Here is a 17,786-nt window from a genome sequence, read left to right as displayed (position 1 = left end):
GAGGATACTATGCTAAGTGAAATAAGTCTGCCAGGCAAAGATGAATACCATATGATCTCATTCATATGTAGAATTTAAGAAACAAAACAAATGAACATAGTGGAAGGGCAAAAAAAGAAGGAAGCAAGCCATAAGAGACTCTTTTTTTTTTTTTTTAAAGATTTTATTTATTTATTTGACAGACAGAGATCACAAGTAGGCAGAGAGGCAGGCAGAGAGAGAGGAAGGGAAGCAGGCTCCCTGCTGAGCAGAGAGCCCGATGCGGGACTCGATCCCAGGACCCTGAGATCATGACCTGAGCCGAAGGCAGCGGCTTAACCCACTGAGCCACCCAGGCGCCCGCCATAAGACACTCTTAACTACACAACAAACTGAGGGTTGCTGGAGGGGAGGTGAGTGGAGGATGGGCTACATGGGTGATGGGTTAAGAAGGGCACTTTATTGAGCACAACTGGTATCATATGTAAGTGATGAATCATGAAATTCTCCTCCCAAAACCAGTGTTACACTCTATGTTAACTAATTAGAATTTAAGTAAAGATTTTGGGGGAAAAACTGTCAACCCAAAAAAGAAGGATCCTGAGCAAGCAAATTGAAGACAACAGGAAGAGATACATTATAGAGTTTGGCCCTATAAAATGTCAGTCCTAAAAAACTAAGCAATAGAGTATAATTTTTGTGATGGCCTCAAGAGATGGTTAAATTTACTCAATCCTGAGTGAAGTGAAATCCAGCAAAATTTGGTTAGCTAAATTGTAAGCATGTAGACACTCTTTTTAAAAATTCACTGTAATACATAGACAAATTTTAGTTGTTTTTTTATTCCTTTGGCTGGTCAGTACAGCAGAGTGGTTAAGAGCATGAACTTGGAGGCTAGCTAGTCAGCCCAGGTACTCATTCCATCTCTGCCACTTTCTCTTTGCAGGGCCTTAAGCAAGTTACTGGACCCCTCTGTGCCTCAGTTTCCTTAGCCATAAAGCAGGACTAATACCCATATGTCTTCACAAGGATATTAGGTAACATAAATGTCAAAGTGTTAGACAGGGCCTGGCCTAGAATGAACACTTAGTATTAGCTATTTTTTTTTTCAAGATTGGTTTCAGAATCCACTTCAATTTGCATTTTGAATCAATTACCATGTATTTTCCAGTAAGTTTAAAAATAAGGCAGTCAGCAGTTATGGGTGATCTATATTAAAAAATAGATGTGTGTATGTGTGTGTGTGTGTGTGAGTGAGAGAGAGAGAGAGAGAGAGAGAGAGAAACCCACATGGAAGAAACTAAAAGCATGTATGTAGGCAGGAAAGACACTCACCGGCTTCCTGTCTGCCTGTTTATAAGAGAGCAGGCTGTGACCCATTTGTCTCCTTGAGCTTCCAAGATCAATGGACTGGATAAAAAATGGGGGGAAAAGACATGAGACAATAGCGTTAGGGTCCCAGTAAACATTTCTGGCAAAATTCACAGGAAACATTGTTCTGAGCATTCTCCTCTGGATTTATGAGGAATTCTGCACGTGGCCCAAGCCTGTCCCCTGAAGAGATGTTGAATCAATTCTCAGCCTACAGGTAGGAGCGCACAGCACTGTTTCATGGTCTGCATTTTCACACGGCAGAAGGAGGATTTCCCTTTTTCTCCCAAATCTTCATCATGTCCACATTGGCTCTATCGGGTCTACCCCGAGCCACTGTGGCGTTCACGCCTTTGTTTCCCCTTTCAAATGCTGTATCCCAGACCCAGGCTGACATGGGACCAAGCAGTGAATGTGGCATATTATTAAGGATGACCTTGGGGCTTCCAGTCTCCACAGAAAGAGTGATTTCCTTTCAAAACAAGTTGACCATGAATTAATGCCAGAAATGTAGATCCTGTGTGTAGCCAGATCGTGTCCTCTTCAAGTAGGGCAGAATCACAGAGAGGGAACAGAACAGAGGAAGATACTGCCATCCTCTTGAGGAGTACAAGGAAAATTAGACCCAATATACAGAATCTGTTCAGCTACAGTAAGACTAGGTTCCTTCTACCTCATCAGTCCTTGCTCTAACTACTTCAGATGTTGCATAATCAGTGGCTTAGAGCTTCTGCCACAGACTACAACTTCAACACTTTCCCTCTGGTCCTCCTCTTTCCCTGGCACACCTGATTTAATAGTAACACCTTCTATTTCATGAGCCTCTAGTGAAGAAAGTCATGTTGGCAATCCCAATCATTCCCAGCAAACAGTAAAACTCAACAGCTCTCAGTGCCTTCTCCCTTCCTCCCATCACACTAACGGAATTTCTAAATGCACAAATGCATACCAACCAAACAGGGAAGTTATAATGGTCTTCTGGGTTGACGCGTCATTTTATAAAAAATTTATTTCAACCTCAGAAACAAGGGGGAGAAGGGTGAGAATCGAAAAAGAAAACCCACGGATGCAATTACAGCGCGATTCACGCTGAGCCCAGAGTGACTAGTTGTCAGTATATAAATGGACCAACTTAATCGACCAGTTGCAATTACACTAACAAAGTTTGCTGAAGCCCAGCTCACCAGGGACCATAAACTACAAAGAGGAAAACAGCAGTTCCGTGCCAACTGCTCACAATTTATTGCTATTGGGGAAGCTGGGCTCAGGAAGCAATCCAGCATATTTGTAACTAGTTGAACACCCAGATGAACATAGTCTTACCTCTCAATGTACTCAGCTTCAAAATCAAAGGTTTCTGATCTTCCAGTGATAATCCATCCATACACGTGTATTAGTTTTCCTGTTTTAAGAAGATTTTTTTAAAAAATTTAACAGACTTAGCTCCAACTGTAAATTACAACACAGACTATTTCTTTTTGGTTACATCTATTTAATATGGCCAAACTGGTCATGAGTCAGAATACTAATGCCTTTTTACAAACCATACAAGAAAGGAGCCCCAAATATGATCTTGTGATCAATACTACATGTTGGAAAGTCTAAAATAACCGATTATTGTAATCACAGGCTTAATCATCTATATATGAGGCACAGAAGCAGTAACGGGTCTTCCTCACAGTCCCATGAAGTATGAGGCTTTCAGGAGCAAGCGGCTGGTTTCCACATGCTGCCTTGTTCTATACCCTCTTGCTGTGTGTAGACCATCCACCCAACATGGGATTTAAGAACAATGTGCCTTGGGATGCTCCACATTTCACAAGACTTTCCTCCGGACACTTGCTAATACGAACCACCCAGGAGGTACCGGGTATTCCGGATGTTAAACTTTTTTCCATATCTCAGAGTACAAAAGATTAAGTGTCAAGGATGACCCAAATGGATGGAAACTAAGAAAGGAGGGGATAAGATGAAATAGAACAGTGTCATGGCTTAAAGGATGGGCAAAGACATATCTCGCTCATTCAACCAATATGCTAGTGTTCAAAGATAGGGCAAATTGGGGATCTGCAAGCAGTTCGTGTCCGCCTAGTCCACTGACGAATGGATGACTTCTACTGCTGCACTCCTCTATGTGACTCACAGGGATTTCCACTGGGTAGCAAACGTTTCCTTAATATTCCCCTCTTTTGAGTTCAAGAGGAAGTGCAGGCATCAGCAATCCCCTCTCAGCAAGGTGCACTCTTGGTACTGCCCCTACCTGCTCTGCTCACCAGAGGTGAGAAAGGAATCTGATGTAACTCTTTCTCAAAAAGAGTTTGGGGGCCCCTCCCAGATGTTACATGAGCTGATTTCTTCTATAGTTGAAAACACCTAAACTCAGCTCTGTGCAACTACATAAGGCAAAGTTTTAAGCAAACACACCACAGCAATGTGATGTGGTTCAAGCTCACCAGATAACCCCATGACCTGGAAATGCATGCCTTCCAAATAATTAGAGAATTTACCCATCTGTGCTGTAGTCTCACAAATGATGTGAAGAGATGAGTGAGGTTTTGGTTAGTAAATAAAACCTCAGGGTGCCTGGGTGGCTCAGTTGGTTAAAGCCTCTGCCTTCAGCTCAGGTCATGATCCAGGGTCCTGGGATCGAGTCCCACATCAGGCTCTCTGCTCAGCAGGGAGCCTGCTTCCCTTCCTCTCTCTGCCTGCCTCTCTGCCTACCTGTGATCTCTGTCTGTTAAATAAATAAAATCTTAAAAAAAAAAAAAAGAAATAACTAAAACCACAAAGATGGAAAAGAAAAGAGCACCCATGGGGCTCATGAGGCCACTGAATGCAGAGGACTTAGAATCTTTTCATGGCCACATTCAAAGTCCCAAAAGAACATGACCTAGAAGGTATTCCCTTCACACTGTGCCTGTGTAGTAGTTGCATGAGATGCTTTCAGATGTGGTCATTGGATGACTGGCAGTGAAACCATGGGACCCTTCCAGGAAGTATGAGAGCCACTGTACAGTGAGTGGGTAGAAAGGGAGGGAACCTAATGCCTTAGACAAAGGTCACAGACATGAAGAAAGCCTAGAGTCTGCAGTTCTCTGCTCCTATTAACAACTGGCAAAATAATTTCCCTCTGTTACAATAGAGCTAAATTATTGATCCCTAGCTCTGATGGGCACAATTTTAAAAACTGGTAACAAGTTATAGAAATTGGGAATTCTGTGACTTTCTGACTTGTTCCTCAACAAAGCAGCCCAACAGAGGCTAAGAAATGGCTAAGCCTGTCCATGGTGCTGGACAATTCCACGTCACAGTGGAGGACAGTTCATCACAGGTAGAAAGTCAACTGCTAATGGAATGTCATCTCTCCTGTCCCCACCACCTCCCTCATCTCCGGGGCTGCCACTCCAGGCAGGCTTCCCAAACCTAATGAGAGTAATTGTCTGGAAAGTGACTTCAAAGATGCCGCTGCATGGATCCTGCCTGGAGGGACCCCTCCACTCCAACCAGGCCAGCCAGCGATCATTCCCCCAGAAGGTGGAGAAGACAGGGTGCTGCACTCATACTCGGTGAGAGAAATGGGCCTGACAGATCTGGGTGAGCCAACATCCCATTTCACACCTCTGATGGCAGGCTCCCTCCTCAGCCCTCGCCCTATGGACTTCTGCCATCGAAACAAGAGCTCTCTAACACCCCAACAGCAGGGACCCAAACGTCGGCCTGTGATTTTCAGACCACATCTCTTTTTAATAAAACGTGATCATGCCTTGATTAATCAGACACATGGAAAGGAGAAGATCTCTGAATAACCTGCATTAATAAAATCAGGCCAGATTCATAGTCTTCGGGATATCATTTAAATACACACAATGTAATCTGAGTCTATACACATACACAGAAGTGCAAACACTTTCCAGCAACTCGGATACCCACTTTGACATTCTTGAGCAGTCAAGCCATTCAAAACGAGATCAGTTTATGCATTTAGATATCTACATATAAACAGTTAGCAACTTGTATTCCCGTAATTACACCATCTGGAAAGCCTGAACAAAGGAACAATTTGAAATAGACATAGGAATTTGCCAAGAATCAGACAGTGAATTATATATAATCCTCGCTGGGCTTACTACTTAGTTGTAAGACAGGCTTAGCCATTCTTGAATCTAATTCTTAGCTGCAATCCCTTCTTTTATGAAAATCTCAGCTTTCTCTCTCTTCTCCTCTTCTAGCCTCTGGCTCTCGCATGTGTGTGTGCCCTCTAATTTAAAAAAAAAAAAAAAAAAACCCAGAGTAAGTATCAGAGTTGCTGGCCTTCTGTGTAGTACAGGACACCACCCCTCAAAACAGAACAAAATGTTTGCTATACCTACCCACTCTGGATTCTGCTTGTCTGGGTTCAGATCCCAGCTCTACCCTCCGTAGCTGACTTTAAGCAAGCTACGTAACCTTTTAGCATCTCATTTTCTCGTCTGCCAATGAGAATAATAATAGTCCCTATGTCCTCAAGTTCTTGTGAGGATCTAATAAGACAATACACGCCAAAAGCTTAGAACAGAGCGTGGCTCACAGTAACGTTCAATAAAGGTTTGCTACAAAGTGGATGATTAGCACGTTAAAAGCAATGATGATTTATATTTCCTCCATTCTCCAGCAGGACCTGGTCTGATTTTGCTAGTCTCTTTTTCTTTTTCTGCTTGGATTCTATTGTTTTCAGCGAAGTAACAGAGCAAAAGTGCCCAGAGGTGAAACCAAACCCAGTTAAAATTAAACCAGAGCTTGACACTTATTTTTAAAACAGCATCAGAGAAGAAGCTCAATGATCCCATTTGTAGAGAGCACCCATCTGGTTAGAAGAGTTTGCAATAGCTCTGGCAAAGGGATCCATAATCACTCCTATTTTAATAGGGGATTTCTTACCTGGAGCTCCACTTGGTGGTGTCACTTGGTAAACAATGGGTGTCTGTGCCCTGGAAAACTGTTCAGGAAAGGTCATCACAAGGAAGCGTTTCATTAGTGTATCACAACCACAAACAAGAAGCAAAAGTCATTCCCCATCAAATATTAGTCTAAGGTGGCAAATGGTTACATTTCCTCAAATCAACTTTCATCTATTTCTTTTTATCCACATAGTCTATCTGTGAGGCAAAGGTGACAGATATTATTATCGTTTTTCCATAGAGAAGGTAAAGGGAATTTTATCAAGGTCACATAGCTCTCTCTGCCCTGCACTGTATTGTCCAAACTTTGGCAAATCTCTTTCTCCCTGCCCACCTGCCATACCCAGGAACACATTTTACCAGAAAGAAAGTAGGTAGGCCAGGCTTAAGAATTCCATTATTGTAACTTGGTATCTTGGAATCTTGAAGGATTTTTTAATTTACCTAGACAAGAATTTGCTTACTTAAATTGAAAGGATTGCAACTTAAATTATTATCAGCCAACAGCTAGGCAGGAATCAGTGAGCTACAAAAAAAAATTGGAAGTTGGGTAGGCACACAAATGAGGTATTTGTTGGGAAAATGGACAGTGCCTACTGAGAGAAAAATGATTCAAATTATTCAAGGAATGGGAAGCAACCTTACTCTTTGAGAAGGAGGAAACAGCACTGATGGGAGAGGTGAAAGCCTGGTCATGGCACACCAAAACATCTTTCTATGCCCCTCCCCCAAAGCACATTCTCTGTTAATTATAAGCTCCAGAAAGGGAGGGACGATGCCAGACTCAGTCATGGTCATATCCTTGTGCACAGCCTGGGATAAAGAAGACATTCAAATCTCTGTGAAAAGATAGAGTGGCCCCCTTTGAGATGATTGATATGGTATCTTGAAGTGCAGGAGAGAAAAAGACAACTCTGGGAGTCCCATCTCACCTATAGGCATCTGGGTTAGCCCAAGATTGGTGCATTTCATGGTCAGGGCCAGTGTGAAGAGAGAAGCAGAGAATGGACTGACCAGGCCAAGGTTTGACCCATGAGCTGATAACACTCAGGAAGAGACCTGGTCTCCCCCTTCTGACACCCTCCCTCCCAACCTCCTCTAGACGCTTAGACTGCTTTCAGTCCCTATAAACTACACTGCTTCCCACTTGCAAATCCAATGACAGCAGATCGTTTTGCTTGGTCTGCTTCCAGCCAGAAGTCCATCTTCCCAGGGAGAATATCACCAAAGAATAACTCCATTGTTCATCGACAGCCCTAAGCAGAGGGGAGAGCCAAAGACATCTCAACAAAGCTGACAGTGGCTTGGCAAGCATGGGTTTTAGGCATCGATCCACATGGCTGAACAGCCTGCCATCATGGCTAGTTTCCTCCTTTGTAAAAGAGAGGGTTAGAGAATAGGTCGCAGAAAATATGTACAGTCAGAAGGTCAAGGTAAGAATGTAGTGACCTCACCATTTGGGAGCTGGTTCTGATCTCACCAAAAGATAAGGATTAATAATGCCACACATACACCTGCCAAATTGCACTTCCGACCCTGGCCTCCCAGCTTCTTCCTGTACCCGGGCCTTCACCTCTCACTGGGGCGCCCTCCATACCATTGTCATTTCCATTGGAAGTATACCCTAGGAGCTTCATGAGGAAGAGCAGGGGTTACCAGTCCTTCTCACAGATGTTAGAAACTGAGGCAAAAGAACAATCGAGTCCAAACCAAATACATGGTTTGTATGGTATTGTAATCCAGAGACATGCCTCCGGATTTCCAGCTTGCAATGTAAGACCTACCACTCATTCAGCCTGTGAGCCTTCCACCAGAAACGAGGGGGCAAGAGAGTGACTCCTCGATCACTCCTGCTGTTCCTCGTCGTGCTGGGGTGCTCAGAGTTAAACCTCAGAAAGATTCTCCCTTGTGATTCCCCCTGAGCTGACACGACAGAAAAATAGTACATTTCTAAGGAGAACAGGCCCCGCTCACCCAGCAAGTTAGAGACATGACAATGTGAAAAATTAATGAGCTTCCAAATCAAGCTTCCCTCATGCTGATCCCTGAGCCCTGGCTAGGTCAGTGACAGCAAGACAGGGGAGAGGAAAAGCATCAGATTAGGAGAGTGAAGCCACAGCCACCAGCTGCTTGATAAACCTTCTGTGAGTTGTTCAAACTTGTCAGCGCCCGCAGCAGGCTCTTTGAAGTGGACTGGCGAGATGGAATTAATTTTTAATACTCACAGTTCCCCCCAGTCCCAGTCCCAAAACAAAGAGACACACCGTGTTTTATTTAGCTTGGAATGCCTCTCATTAACTGCGTCCCCTGGTGATTTTCCATCAACTCACCAAGCTAGGCGAAGCACTCAAGGACTTGTTTCCTTTAATGTGCAATTTTAGGAAGTGCTTCTCCTCTCTCCCCTTGCTCTCCTCTCCAATCTTTAATAAGTAGGAACACTACTATCTGGGGTGAAAGGAACATCAAAACCAAAAACAGCATGGTGACCAGGGAGGGTGCCCGGCCATCCCTCTTCTGCTACATTCACGGAGACAGGGGAGAGGTGGGCATGTGGGGCTTAATAAGAAAGAATGATCTTTTTTTCCTTTCTGCTGCATATGTACAGAAGCACAATTACAAGACTCTCTGGGAGGGAGAAGCAAGTTGTTAAATGTGAACTGACAGCAAATTCCAAATTTGTCAATGAATTGCCTGTTTAAAATGTAGAGTGTAACAGGGATGAATTTAGGGAATGAAGTCTTGTTCTAAAGAAGCACTAATTAATGACCGAGACTTTCATGAACAGCCCTTTAGCAGGGTCACCCTGTGGGAAGGACAACCATAACAATGAGCTCGGTCAAACCTCAAGCCTTTTATGAAACATCTAGGGCCTATCCTTTCAGAGGTTAGTGGAAAACTAACCTGAAATGGACAATAGGCTGAACCAAACACAGAATTAAGACCAAGTATGCATATTGCTTCTCCATTAACTCAAAAGCTTCCCCTCTCTCTGCTTCCCTTTAGATCTGCGCTTGAAGGAGAATACCACTAGCAAATGCCCTTTCAGTCTAGGATTGGAAAGAGGAGCAGCAATCAACCATGAAGCAGAGGGCAAGGTAGAACTTGAGTCTCTGAGTCCCTTCCCCCTACTGAGATGTAGGAGAACTGCAGGTCTGACATAAAACATTGGCCAATGATAATCTTTGTGGCTCCTCATGGGCTTCAGTTAGATGAAGACTTAGAATCCAATGCATGGGGGCACCTGGGAGGCTCAGTCAGTTAAGTGTTTGCCTTCAGCTCCTGGGATCGAGGGTCCTGGGATCGAGTCCAATATCTGCTCCTTGCTCAGCAGGGAGTCTGCTTCTCCCCCTCCCTCTGCAGCTCCCCTTGCTTATGCTCTCTCTGTCTCTCCCCCTCTCTCCGTCTCTCTCTGTGACATATAAATAAATAAAATTAAAAAAAAATAGAATCCTCAATGCAGGTTCAAATCTTAGTTCTTTTGGATTCCACATGTAAGTGAAATCATACAGAATGGGTCTGTCTCTGTCTGAATTATTTCACTTAGCATAACACCCTCTCATTCCGTCCATGTTGTTACGCATGGCAAGATTTATTCTTTTTTATCGCTGAGTAGCTTTCCATCGTGTATATATACCCCATCTTCTTTATCCATTCATCTGTTGATGGACACTTGGGCTGCTTCCATAATGTAGCTATTACAAATAATAAACATAAGGTAGCATATATCTCTTCCAATTGGTGTTTTCATTGTCATCACATAAATATCCTGAAGTGAAGTTGCAAGATCATATTTCTGTTTTTAATTCTTTGAGAAACCTCCTTACTGTTTTCCACAGCGCTTCACCAATTTACATTCCCACCAGCAGAGGGAATATAGTTAATAACATTGTAATAACTCTGTATGATGACAGATGGCCACCTAGACTTATCACGGGGATCACTTTGTAATGTATAAAAATATCAAATCACTATGATATATACCTGAAACTAAGAGGACATCATAAGTCAATACAAAAATTAAAAATTAAACTAAGTTTTAAAAATCGTAGTTCTGCCATTTAGTACCTGGAGGACATAGGTAAAATTATTGATGAGACGGGCACATTATTTCATCTCCCTGAGCCTCAAGTCCCTCATCTGTAAAACCAGGATAATAAATAGCTACCCCATAAAGCATCAAATTAATGCATATAAAGCACAGAGTCTGACAAGTGTGCCACACTTAACTTTCATTGGTATCATCTCAGACACCTCACAACTACCATCCACCTTTCTTCTTACCCTGACAAAGCAGACTCTGGCTGACTTATAACTTGCTGGTTGATAACACAGGCCTACCCTCAGACAAGGCAAATACACATTCCTCCATCCTCAGAACCCACCTTGAACGTACAGTTGTCTCGTGGTCCTGGACTGGGGCTGCCCACCACCTGTCCCCCAGAATGCACCTCCAGGTAGTACAGACCCTCGTGTGCTTCAGACAGCAGAGATCTGAGGGCAGAAAGGGGAAATCCTTGTGAACCAAAAACTGTGAACTACCAAAGCCAACAGCCCCATGAGATCACTCCAAATTTCTTCCAGCACCTGTGAAGCAGAGCTAACCAAGGATTCCTATGTTTCGTTTTCTACAATCTAGATCCACTCACCCACAAAACTTTAAAGATTGGATCCTACGCCAACGTGTTATAAGTGTTTTATAGAAAGCCCTTAAAATATAGAAAAAAAAATCTATCTTGCAGAATTGTAGGTTGACGGGACTTCAAGACTTGGAACAGACATTGATAGATAATCTAATCCTAGTTTCCATTAAAAAAAAAAATGCTGACAGTTCCAAAGAGATTAAGAAACTTATGTGTGCAAACATCACGGGTCAAGGGTGACTTGGGTTTAAATCCCAGGCTCTTTCGGAAAAAAAAGACATTGATTTCATTCATATGTTGCCAAAAAAGTTCTTGCCTTCATCATATTCAAAGAGCCCATAAACACTTCATATATCCATCAAAAGAATCCTGGACCCCCTCTCCTCTTCTCACAAATATCACAATGATTTCTTTGCCTTTTTGATGCTCCATTCATGCTGACTTTTGTAAGAGAGGGAATAGGATGACTAAGGAGCTAGAATTAAGAAGTGCCTTCCCTCCACAATTTTCTCACCAAACTCTTCAACATGAGTTTAATTACTTAAATCTGTACCATCCAATGTGCCACCATTAGCCATACGTGGTTACTGAGCACTTGAGATGTGGCTAGTTGCAAATACAATATGCTAAGTGTAAAATCCCCATGGATTTTGAAGACCTGGTGTGCAAAGAATATACGAAGTATAGTGTTAGTAATTTATATGTTGATTACACATGAAATAATTTTCTGGATATGTTAAGTTAAATAAAAATAATTAAAATAATTTCACTTGGTTCTTCTGACTTTTCAAATGTGGCTACTAGAAAATTTTAAGTTACATTTGTGGCTAACATAGTATCTGGTTTAGACAGTGTTGATTTGGAGGCTACAGTGCATGTTCTGGTGAAAGCAGATATGTCTTTATGATAATGAATATGATGGTATTTCGCTGATGATAAAATGTACATTTTTTCACATTTGAGGGTTAATTGAACCCGATCTTCATCTTCCAACCCATGAGTATATGTAAGAGGACAGTGTTTCTTTCCTCTAAAATAGATTATATGGTACATCTCAAAATCATTAACATGTTGGCATTGAGGGAAATAGAACATACAAAACTTCAGAGTTTTGATCTATTTCATGGCAAGTTCCTGCGGGAACCCTATGCCCATATCCACCATAAAATGTGAGGAAGACATACAACCGAGTTTTAAAACCAATAGCAGGAGGGCTGCAAGAAAGTTCAGTTCAAGGGTCATCTAGAGAGCCACGCCTACTCACAAGGTGTTGTGCTAAGTACCATAAGGACTACAATGGTGGTATTAACACATCCCCTGTCCTCAGAGCACTTCCTTCTAGGATGAAAGTGACAAGTGAACAACGAACCTAAGTGTCATGAGAAACACAGGGTTGAGAAAACGGGGCCACTGCGCTACATGTGCCATGCCTCTTGTAAATTACAAAACGTGCTCCTTCCTCAAAGCTGTGGCAAGCATCACCTGTGTCAGCCTCTATCCGCCCCCCTTTCAAAGAAGAGCAAGATTACACTCAGTTGTATGTTCAGGGAAGAGCTGACATTTGCACGTTAGATTTCAGGAGGCAGGGATGGAAGAAAGGGAGGTTTCCTGAAGGGGAGAACAGAAAACAAAAGGAAATGATAATTTCTTGTCCTCTTAAGCAATGATCCACTTTCACACGGGATCTCTAAGACATGAGTAGGAAAAGAATGAACTTGTATGAAACTTCATAAGCCACCAAGAACTTGAATAGGACAGTAGGTGACCTGGAATCCTGTACCAATCATACCAAAAAGGAAATAGGCTGAGGACTAAAGCAAATTTCCTTTCTAATTGGTCTTGGGTTTAGGCACAATCACTAGAATTATACCTATTTCAAGAGTTGAGGTCTTTAGATGGGGAAATGGCACCATTTATTGAAATCTTAATAGCGATAGAGCCCCTTGCAAACAACAAGAAAGCACAGCTGGAAGCACCATCCAACCCCTCCTTATAAATGTCTCACATTTCTCAAAGTTCTTTCCTATCTTTTCATCCTTCCTTAAGCCTTAGTGCCCTGATAGGGGACTTCGCAGAAGCGTATTCATGTGGAACATTTTTAAAGCTATAGCTGATAACTGCAGTCCTAGAGGGAGTTGCTCTAATGTGCCACCCTAAATTACAGTGATAGGCAAAGCACTGGCCCTGTCTGATCTTCTCCTACCCAGACAGGTTACCTGGTCCTGCACATGACCACCTGCAAATCCAAGAAGACGGGAGAGACATCACAAGGGATGCTGGGCAGGGCGGGCTCAGCCACATTCACCAGGTGTATCTCCAGCTGAGCGCCATTGTCAGGATAAAGGAACTCCGACTCCAAACCTAAACACAAGGGAAAGGGGAATCTCAGGCTGAGCAGAGTTGCAATCCACACTGGAGAATATAAAAACATGGCCGCACAGGGCCATGTGACATGCTGAGCTTGCCTGGGGATGAAATGACTACTCCTCATTTCCAAATGCATTTATGACTCCAGTGTAAATGGATGGTCTCATTTATGAGTTTATAAGAAGAATTTTCTCTCTTTGGATCCATCCAGTGAAATCCAGGACTCTTTCAGCCATCACAATTACTCTCTACCCTGGTACAGATGGGGAAGCTGAGCTGTGGTTTAGAAGTTCCCACATGTAGAACCACCTGCAAGATTCTGGGGAACACATTGCCAAGGACTCTGCTACACGCTTCCATATTGTGTCACTTGGGGTTCCTAGGGTCCCATCCCACAGCTTGGGATAAGAAAGCAGGCACAGGGGGTACCTGGGTGGCTCAGTGAGTTAAAGCCTCTGCCTTCGGCTCAGGTCATGATCTCAGGGTCCTGGGATCGAGCCCCGCGTCGGGCTCTCTGCTCAGCGGGGAGCCTGCTTCCCTCTCTCTCTCTCTCTGCCTGCCTCTCTGCCTACTTGTGATCTCTCTCTCTCTGTCAAATAAATAAAATCTTTAAAAAAAAAAAAGAAAGAAAGAAAGCAGGCATGGCCATATAATGGTGTGATGGGCTCTCCTTCTGTGACATCAGCAAGCAAGCGTCTGGAAACACAGAAATCAGTGTGAGTGGGTCCAATGCCCTTCAGGCCCTCTTTTACACCTGTCCTTAGCCAAAACCTCATGTATTATTTAGGATTCTTACTACCAATAAGTAAGAAACTTGCTTTTGGTAAGAGCCAAACCTACCATCAAAAATGACTGTGATCCACGTTCCCCCTGCAAGACTACCTTCTTCAGGTTCAATGCGGAAACTCCAGGAAGGCACTGTCGATGAGTAAGAAAAACAGTGGGTTTGAAGTTCAGAGTCAATACACCTGCTTCCCTAATGTTATAAAAACAAAAACTAGCATTCCTCCGAATCACCAGAAGGGCTTGACAAAGCACGGATTCCTGGGCCCCACCCCTGGAGTTTTTGATGCAGTAGGTGTAGGGGAAGGCCCAAGAACTTACAGTTCTGACCAGGTGCTGCTGGTGCTATGGGCCTGGGGATCACACCTTCCAAACTTCCATTTTAAGGAGAGTTCTGGCTAATCCACTTATTTTGGACCTCCAAAAACCCACAGTTCACCAGAACATTCCTACATTTCTACGTCATTTGGGAAAGGCCTCAGGACACATTTGGTTCCTAATTAAACACATATGATCTGTTCTCTCTTTCCCACCCCTGAATTAGGTAGTCCTATTTTAGCTGTAAAGCCACCATTTATTTCTTGTAACTCCACTTCCCAGAGAAGAGGAGAAACTTGTAGAAGCTGTCCCTATCTCAATCATCCTGCTCAGTGTACCATCGTCTGATTTCTTCCTTTTGACTACGTGACCAGAATGATTCCACAGATGGACACAAAATTCTGTAGATTGCCCCTGGGGATAAAAATATATTATGTTTATATTTAAAAAAAAAAAAAGAATTCTACACACACACACACAAAAAAAAATTCTGTAGATTGTTTTGCCTTGCCTGCTCAGAAAGAGGCTGAAGCATGCATCCGTGCTGGAATTTCCTTGAAAACAACAACAACAAACTATAAACAACACATGTTAGGCTCTCACATGTTAGCTTCTCCCATTGAGACCACTGGCTGAGCATAATAATAAAATCCTTACCTTTGAAGACACTCCTGGACATGCCTTAGCCAAGACAAAGCCAATTCAAGGAGCCATCAAAAATCAGTCAGCTCCTCAGTGAGATCATAGATAGCAAAAGTGTGATCTGCAGAACACTTTACATTTCCGATATCAGAAAAGATAAAATATAATCAAGGCCATGCTAACTCTGGTTACCCCAGGCCTTCCATGTGCATTTACACAGGGGGCATGATGCATTGCCACGGGTGGTGGGGAATCATTCTTACCAACACAATTACTCATGGCAGCCCCAGCCAGAGCAGCCCGTGCTTACCCGTCAAAAGTGGATTAGATACTTCAACCTAAAGTAGGTCCCAAACAAATGCCATAAAAAGATGCCAAGGACAACCAAAATTACAGAGAAAATTAGAGACATGATTTGGGAAACGAAGAGTTTGATACAAGCACTCATTAGCCACTAAAACAAGACAAGCTATTCCCTTTGGGAAGATAAAGCAATAAAATCTAAAAAGAATTACATCATATGGCTCAAAAATGAATTATAAAAAGAAGGCTATAAATTATGATTAGAAGCTTTAGACCATAACAACAACCTCCATTGGCCATTAAAAAATAGAAGTATAAAAAAAATAAAAAATAAAAATAAATAAAAAAATAAAAAAATAGAAGTATATATTCATAACTTATATATAGCTTCAACAACTAAACAGGAAAAAATAATCTTTAAATAGAGAAAATTTAAACCCAGAACAGATGCTTCAAGACTATCCTCCCGAAGAATATTTTAAGTATCTATAAACTAATTCTCAAGGTAACTTGTTGTGTTCTAGCTATAATCCCTTCAGAGCACATCCCACTCACCTGCCAGAAGTAGTATTTCCATACCCATCAGAGAGATCAGCCAGACAGTCATCCTGTCCCCTTAAATCAATCCTCTCAAAATTGCTCAGACATTACAAGCATTTTCAATTTTGCAGGAGCAGTGTAGCTTTTGCACTTTAAAAAAAAATGAAAAATTACCATCATTTTTTGCTCACATATTATTACTTGACTGTGCTAAAATTTGGGAAATTAAGGCAGTGATACCAACATGACTCTTGAGCCTTCTAAGGGACCTGCCATCCTCCCAAGCTCAGGAGAAAAGGATAATCTAAGAATCTTATATAAAATCATCACTATTCCATCCTGCCCCCACTCTCCCACCAACTTATTTTATGCATGTTTAAGCTGGGTAAATAAGAACAGCCTCTTTGATTAATTCATTATTGAGCAAAAGTTTAATCTAAAAAATAATAGGGACGCCTGGGTGGCTCAGTTGTTTAAGCAGCTGCCTTCGGCTCAGGTCATGATCCTAGCGTCCTGGGATCGAGTCTCACATCGGGCTCCTTGTTCTGTGGGGAGCCTGCTTCTCCCTCTGCCTGCCACTCTGTCTGCCTGTGCTCGCTCGCTCTCTCTCTCTCTTTCTGACAAATAAATAAATAAAATCTTTAAAAAAAATAAAAAATAAAAAATAATAAATTCTAGATATTAAGATACAAGTTAATAGTGGTTGTGGGGTGGGGGGTGGGGGAGGTTATTTTGTTTTGTTTCGTTTCTAGAAGAGCCTCAGTCCTCCAGGAAATCAGTCAACATAAAAAATAAATAAATAAAATTAAAAGTTTAACAAAGCAAGTGTTAAGTACGGTACTGGGTTAAAAAAAATGGTACTAATGGGAATTTGGGGCAAGGGCGGGGAACTGTCTTGTCCTCACAGTAGAGGAGGAAGGAAGGAAAGAAACAGGAAGAAAAAGCTGCACCCTCCAAACTGGACGCCATGATTTCAGGGCCTTCTATCCCTTTTCCGTGGAATGGTGGCCCAGTCCCTCAGGTCTCTCTTTCCTAAATACTGCCTTTTTTGTGCTATTGTTCTGCTTAGTGCTTTTAATTCAATGCCAAACCTCCATCATTCATAAAATGATAAGAATACCTCTCAGTGAGGGGCCTGGGCAGCTCCACCCATTAAGCCACCCACTCCTGGTTTTGGCTCAGGTCACGATCTCAGGGTCGTGGGACTGAGGCCCCTGTTGGGCTCTGCGCCCAAGACTGGAGACGGAGTCCGTTTGAGATTCTCTCTTCCCTCTGCTCTCCCCGCAGCTCGCACTTGCTTCTCTTTCTCTCTAAAATAAATCAATAAAATATTTTCCTAAAAAAAAAAAAGATTACTTCTCAGAATCTTTATCAACAGTAACGGAGGGGATGTATACAAAGAAATTAACACAGGGCCTGGCACAAAGGAGACACTCTGGGGCTGTTAGTTTTCCTTTCAGGGGCTATTTCCAGGACAAAGCCCCATCTCTGATTACTCCATGGGCCAGGATCTGAGCCCCTCTCTTTCCAACTTTCCCTGCCGTGGCTCTCCAAAGCAAACCTTGCACTGCACAGGACGGTTCTCCCCGTCACCTCTCAGACAAGCCTTCATCCGGTCATCCCCTTCCTTGTCTCCCGTGGGTGCCTTCTGCACTCCCCAAACTCTCTCATGATCTAATGAAATCCTGGCTTTCCTTCCCAGCCCTGCTACCTCCAGCTACCTCCTCCCTTGAACCTCCCCCCCACCCTCTGTTTTGGTTTGTCTGCTGCCCCCTTACCCAGAGGGCAAGGAGAGACAGAGGAAAGCGGTAGACAGACCACTCTGGACTGGAAGGCGGCAGGTTCAACGAGCAAGGAAACGTACCTACAGGCTTGTCCTGGGCACCCTCGGGATGAGTAGATCTCC

The 17,786-nt window shown here is 42.9% G+C and overlaps 1 protein-coding gene across 1 annotated transcript in view; it reads right to left on the bottom strand.

Annotated features, from left to right (window-relative positions):
- Positions 1 to 17,048, bottom strand: part of LOC111152224 (PKHD1, fibrocystin/polyductin) — a 459,207-nt gene extending 442,159 nt beyond the window's left edge. The window contains exons 1-8 of the mRNA XM_022510630.1: positions 17,001 to 17,048; positions 15,896 to 16,030; positions 14,135 to 14,212; positions 13,144 to 13,288; positions 10,670 to 10,778; positions 6,268 to 6,325; positions 2,674 to 2,752; positions 1,315 to 1,389 (exon numbers count right to left, since the gene is read on the bottom strand). Of these exons, the coding sequence (XP_022366338.1) occupies positions 1,315 to 1,389; positions 2,674 to 2,752; positions 6,268 to 6,325; positions 10,670 to 10,778; positions 13,144 to 13,288; positions 14,135 to 14,212; positions 15,896 to 15,947 (596 nt within the window). The 5' untranslated portion in view covers positions 15,948 to 16,030; positions 17,001 to 17,048. The remainder of the gene's footprint in view (positions 1 to 1,314; positions 1,390 to 2,673; positions 2,753 to 6,267; positions 6,326 to 10,669; positions 10,779 to 13,143; positions 13,289 to 14,134; positions 14,213 to 15,895; positions 16,031 to 17,000) is intronic.
- Between the last annotated feature and the right edge of the window lie 738 nt (positions 17,049 to 17,786).

This window comes from Enhydra lutris, unplaced genomic scaffold, assembly GCF_002288905.1.
Source record: "Enhydra lutris kenyoni isolate GAN:26980312 unplaced genomic scaffold, ASM228890v2 scaffoldscaffold28, whole genome shotgun sequence".
Classification (NCBI taxonomy): Eukaryota; Metazoa; Chordata; class Mammalia; order Carnivora; family Mustelidae; genus Enhydra; species Enhydra lutris.
This window is presented reverse-complemented; position numbering and strand designations above follow the sequence as displayed.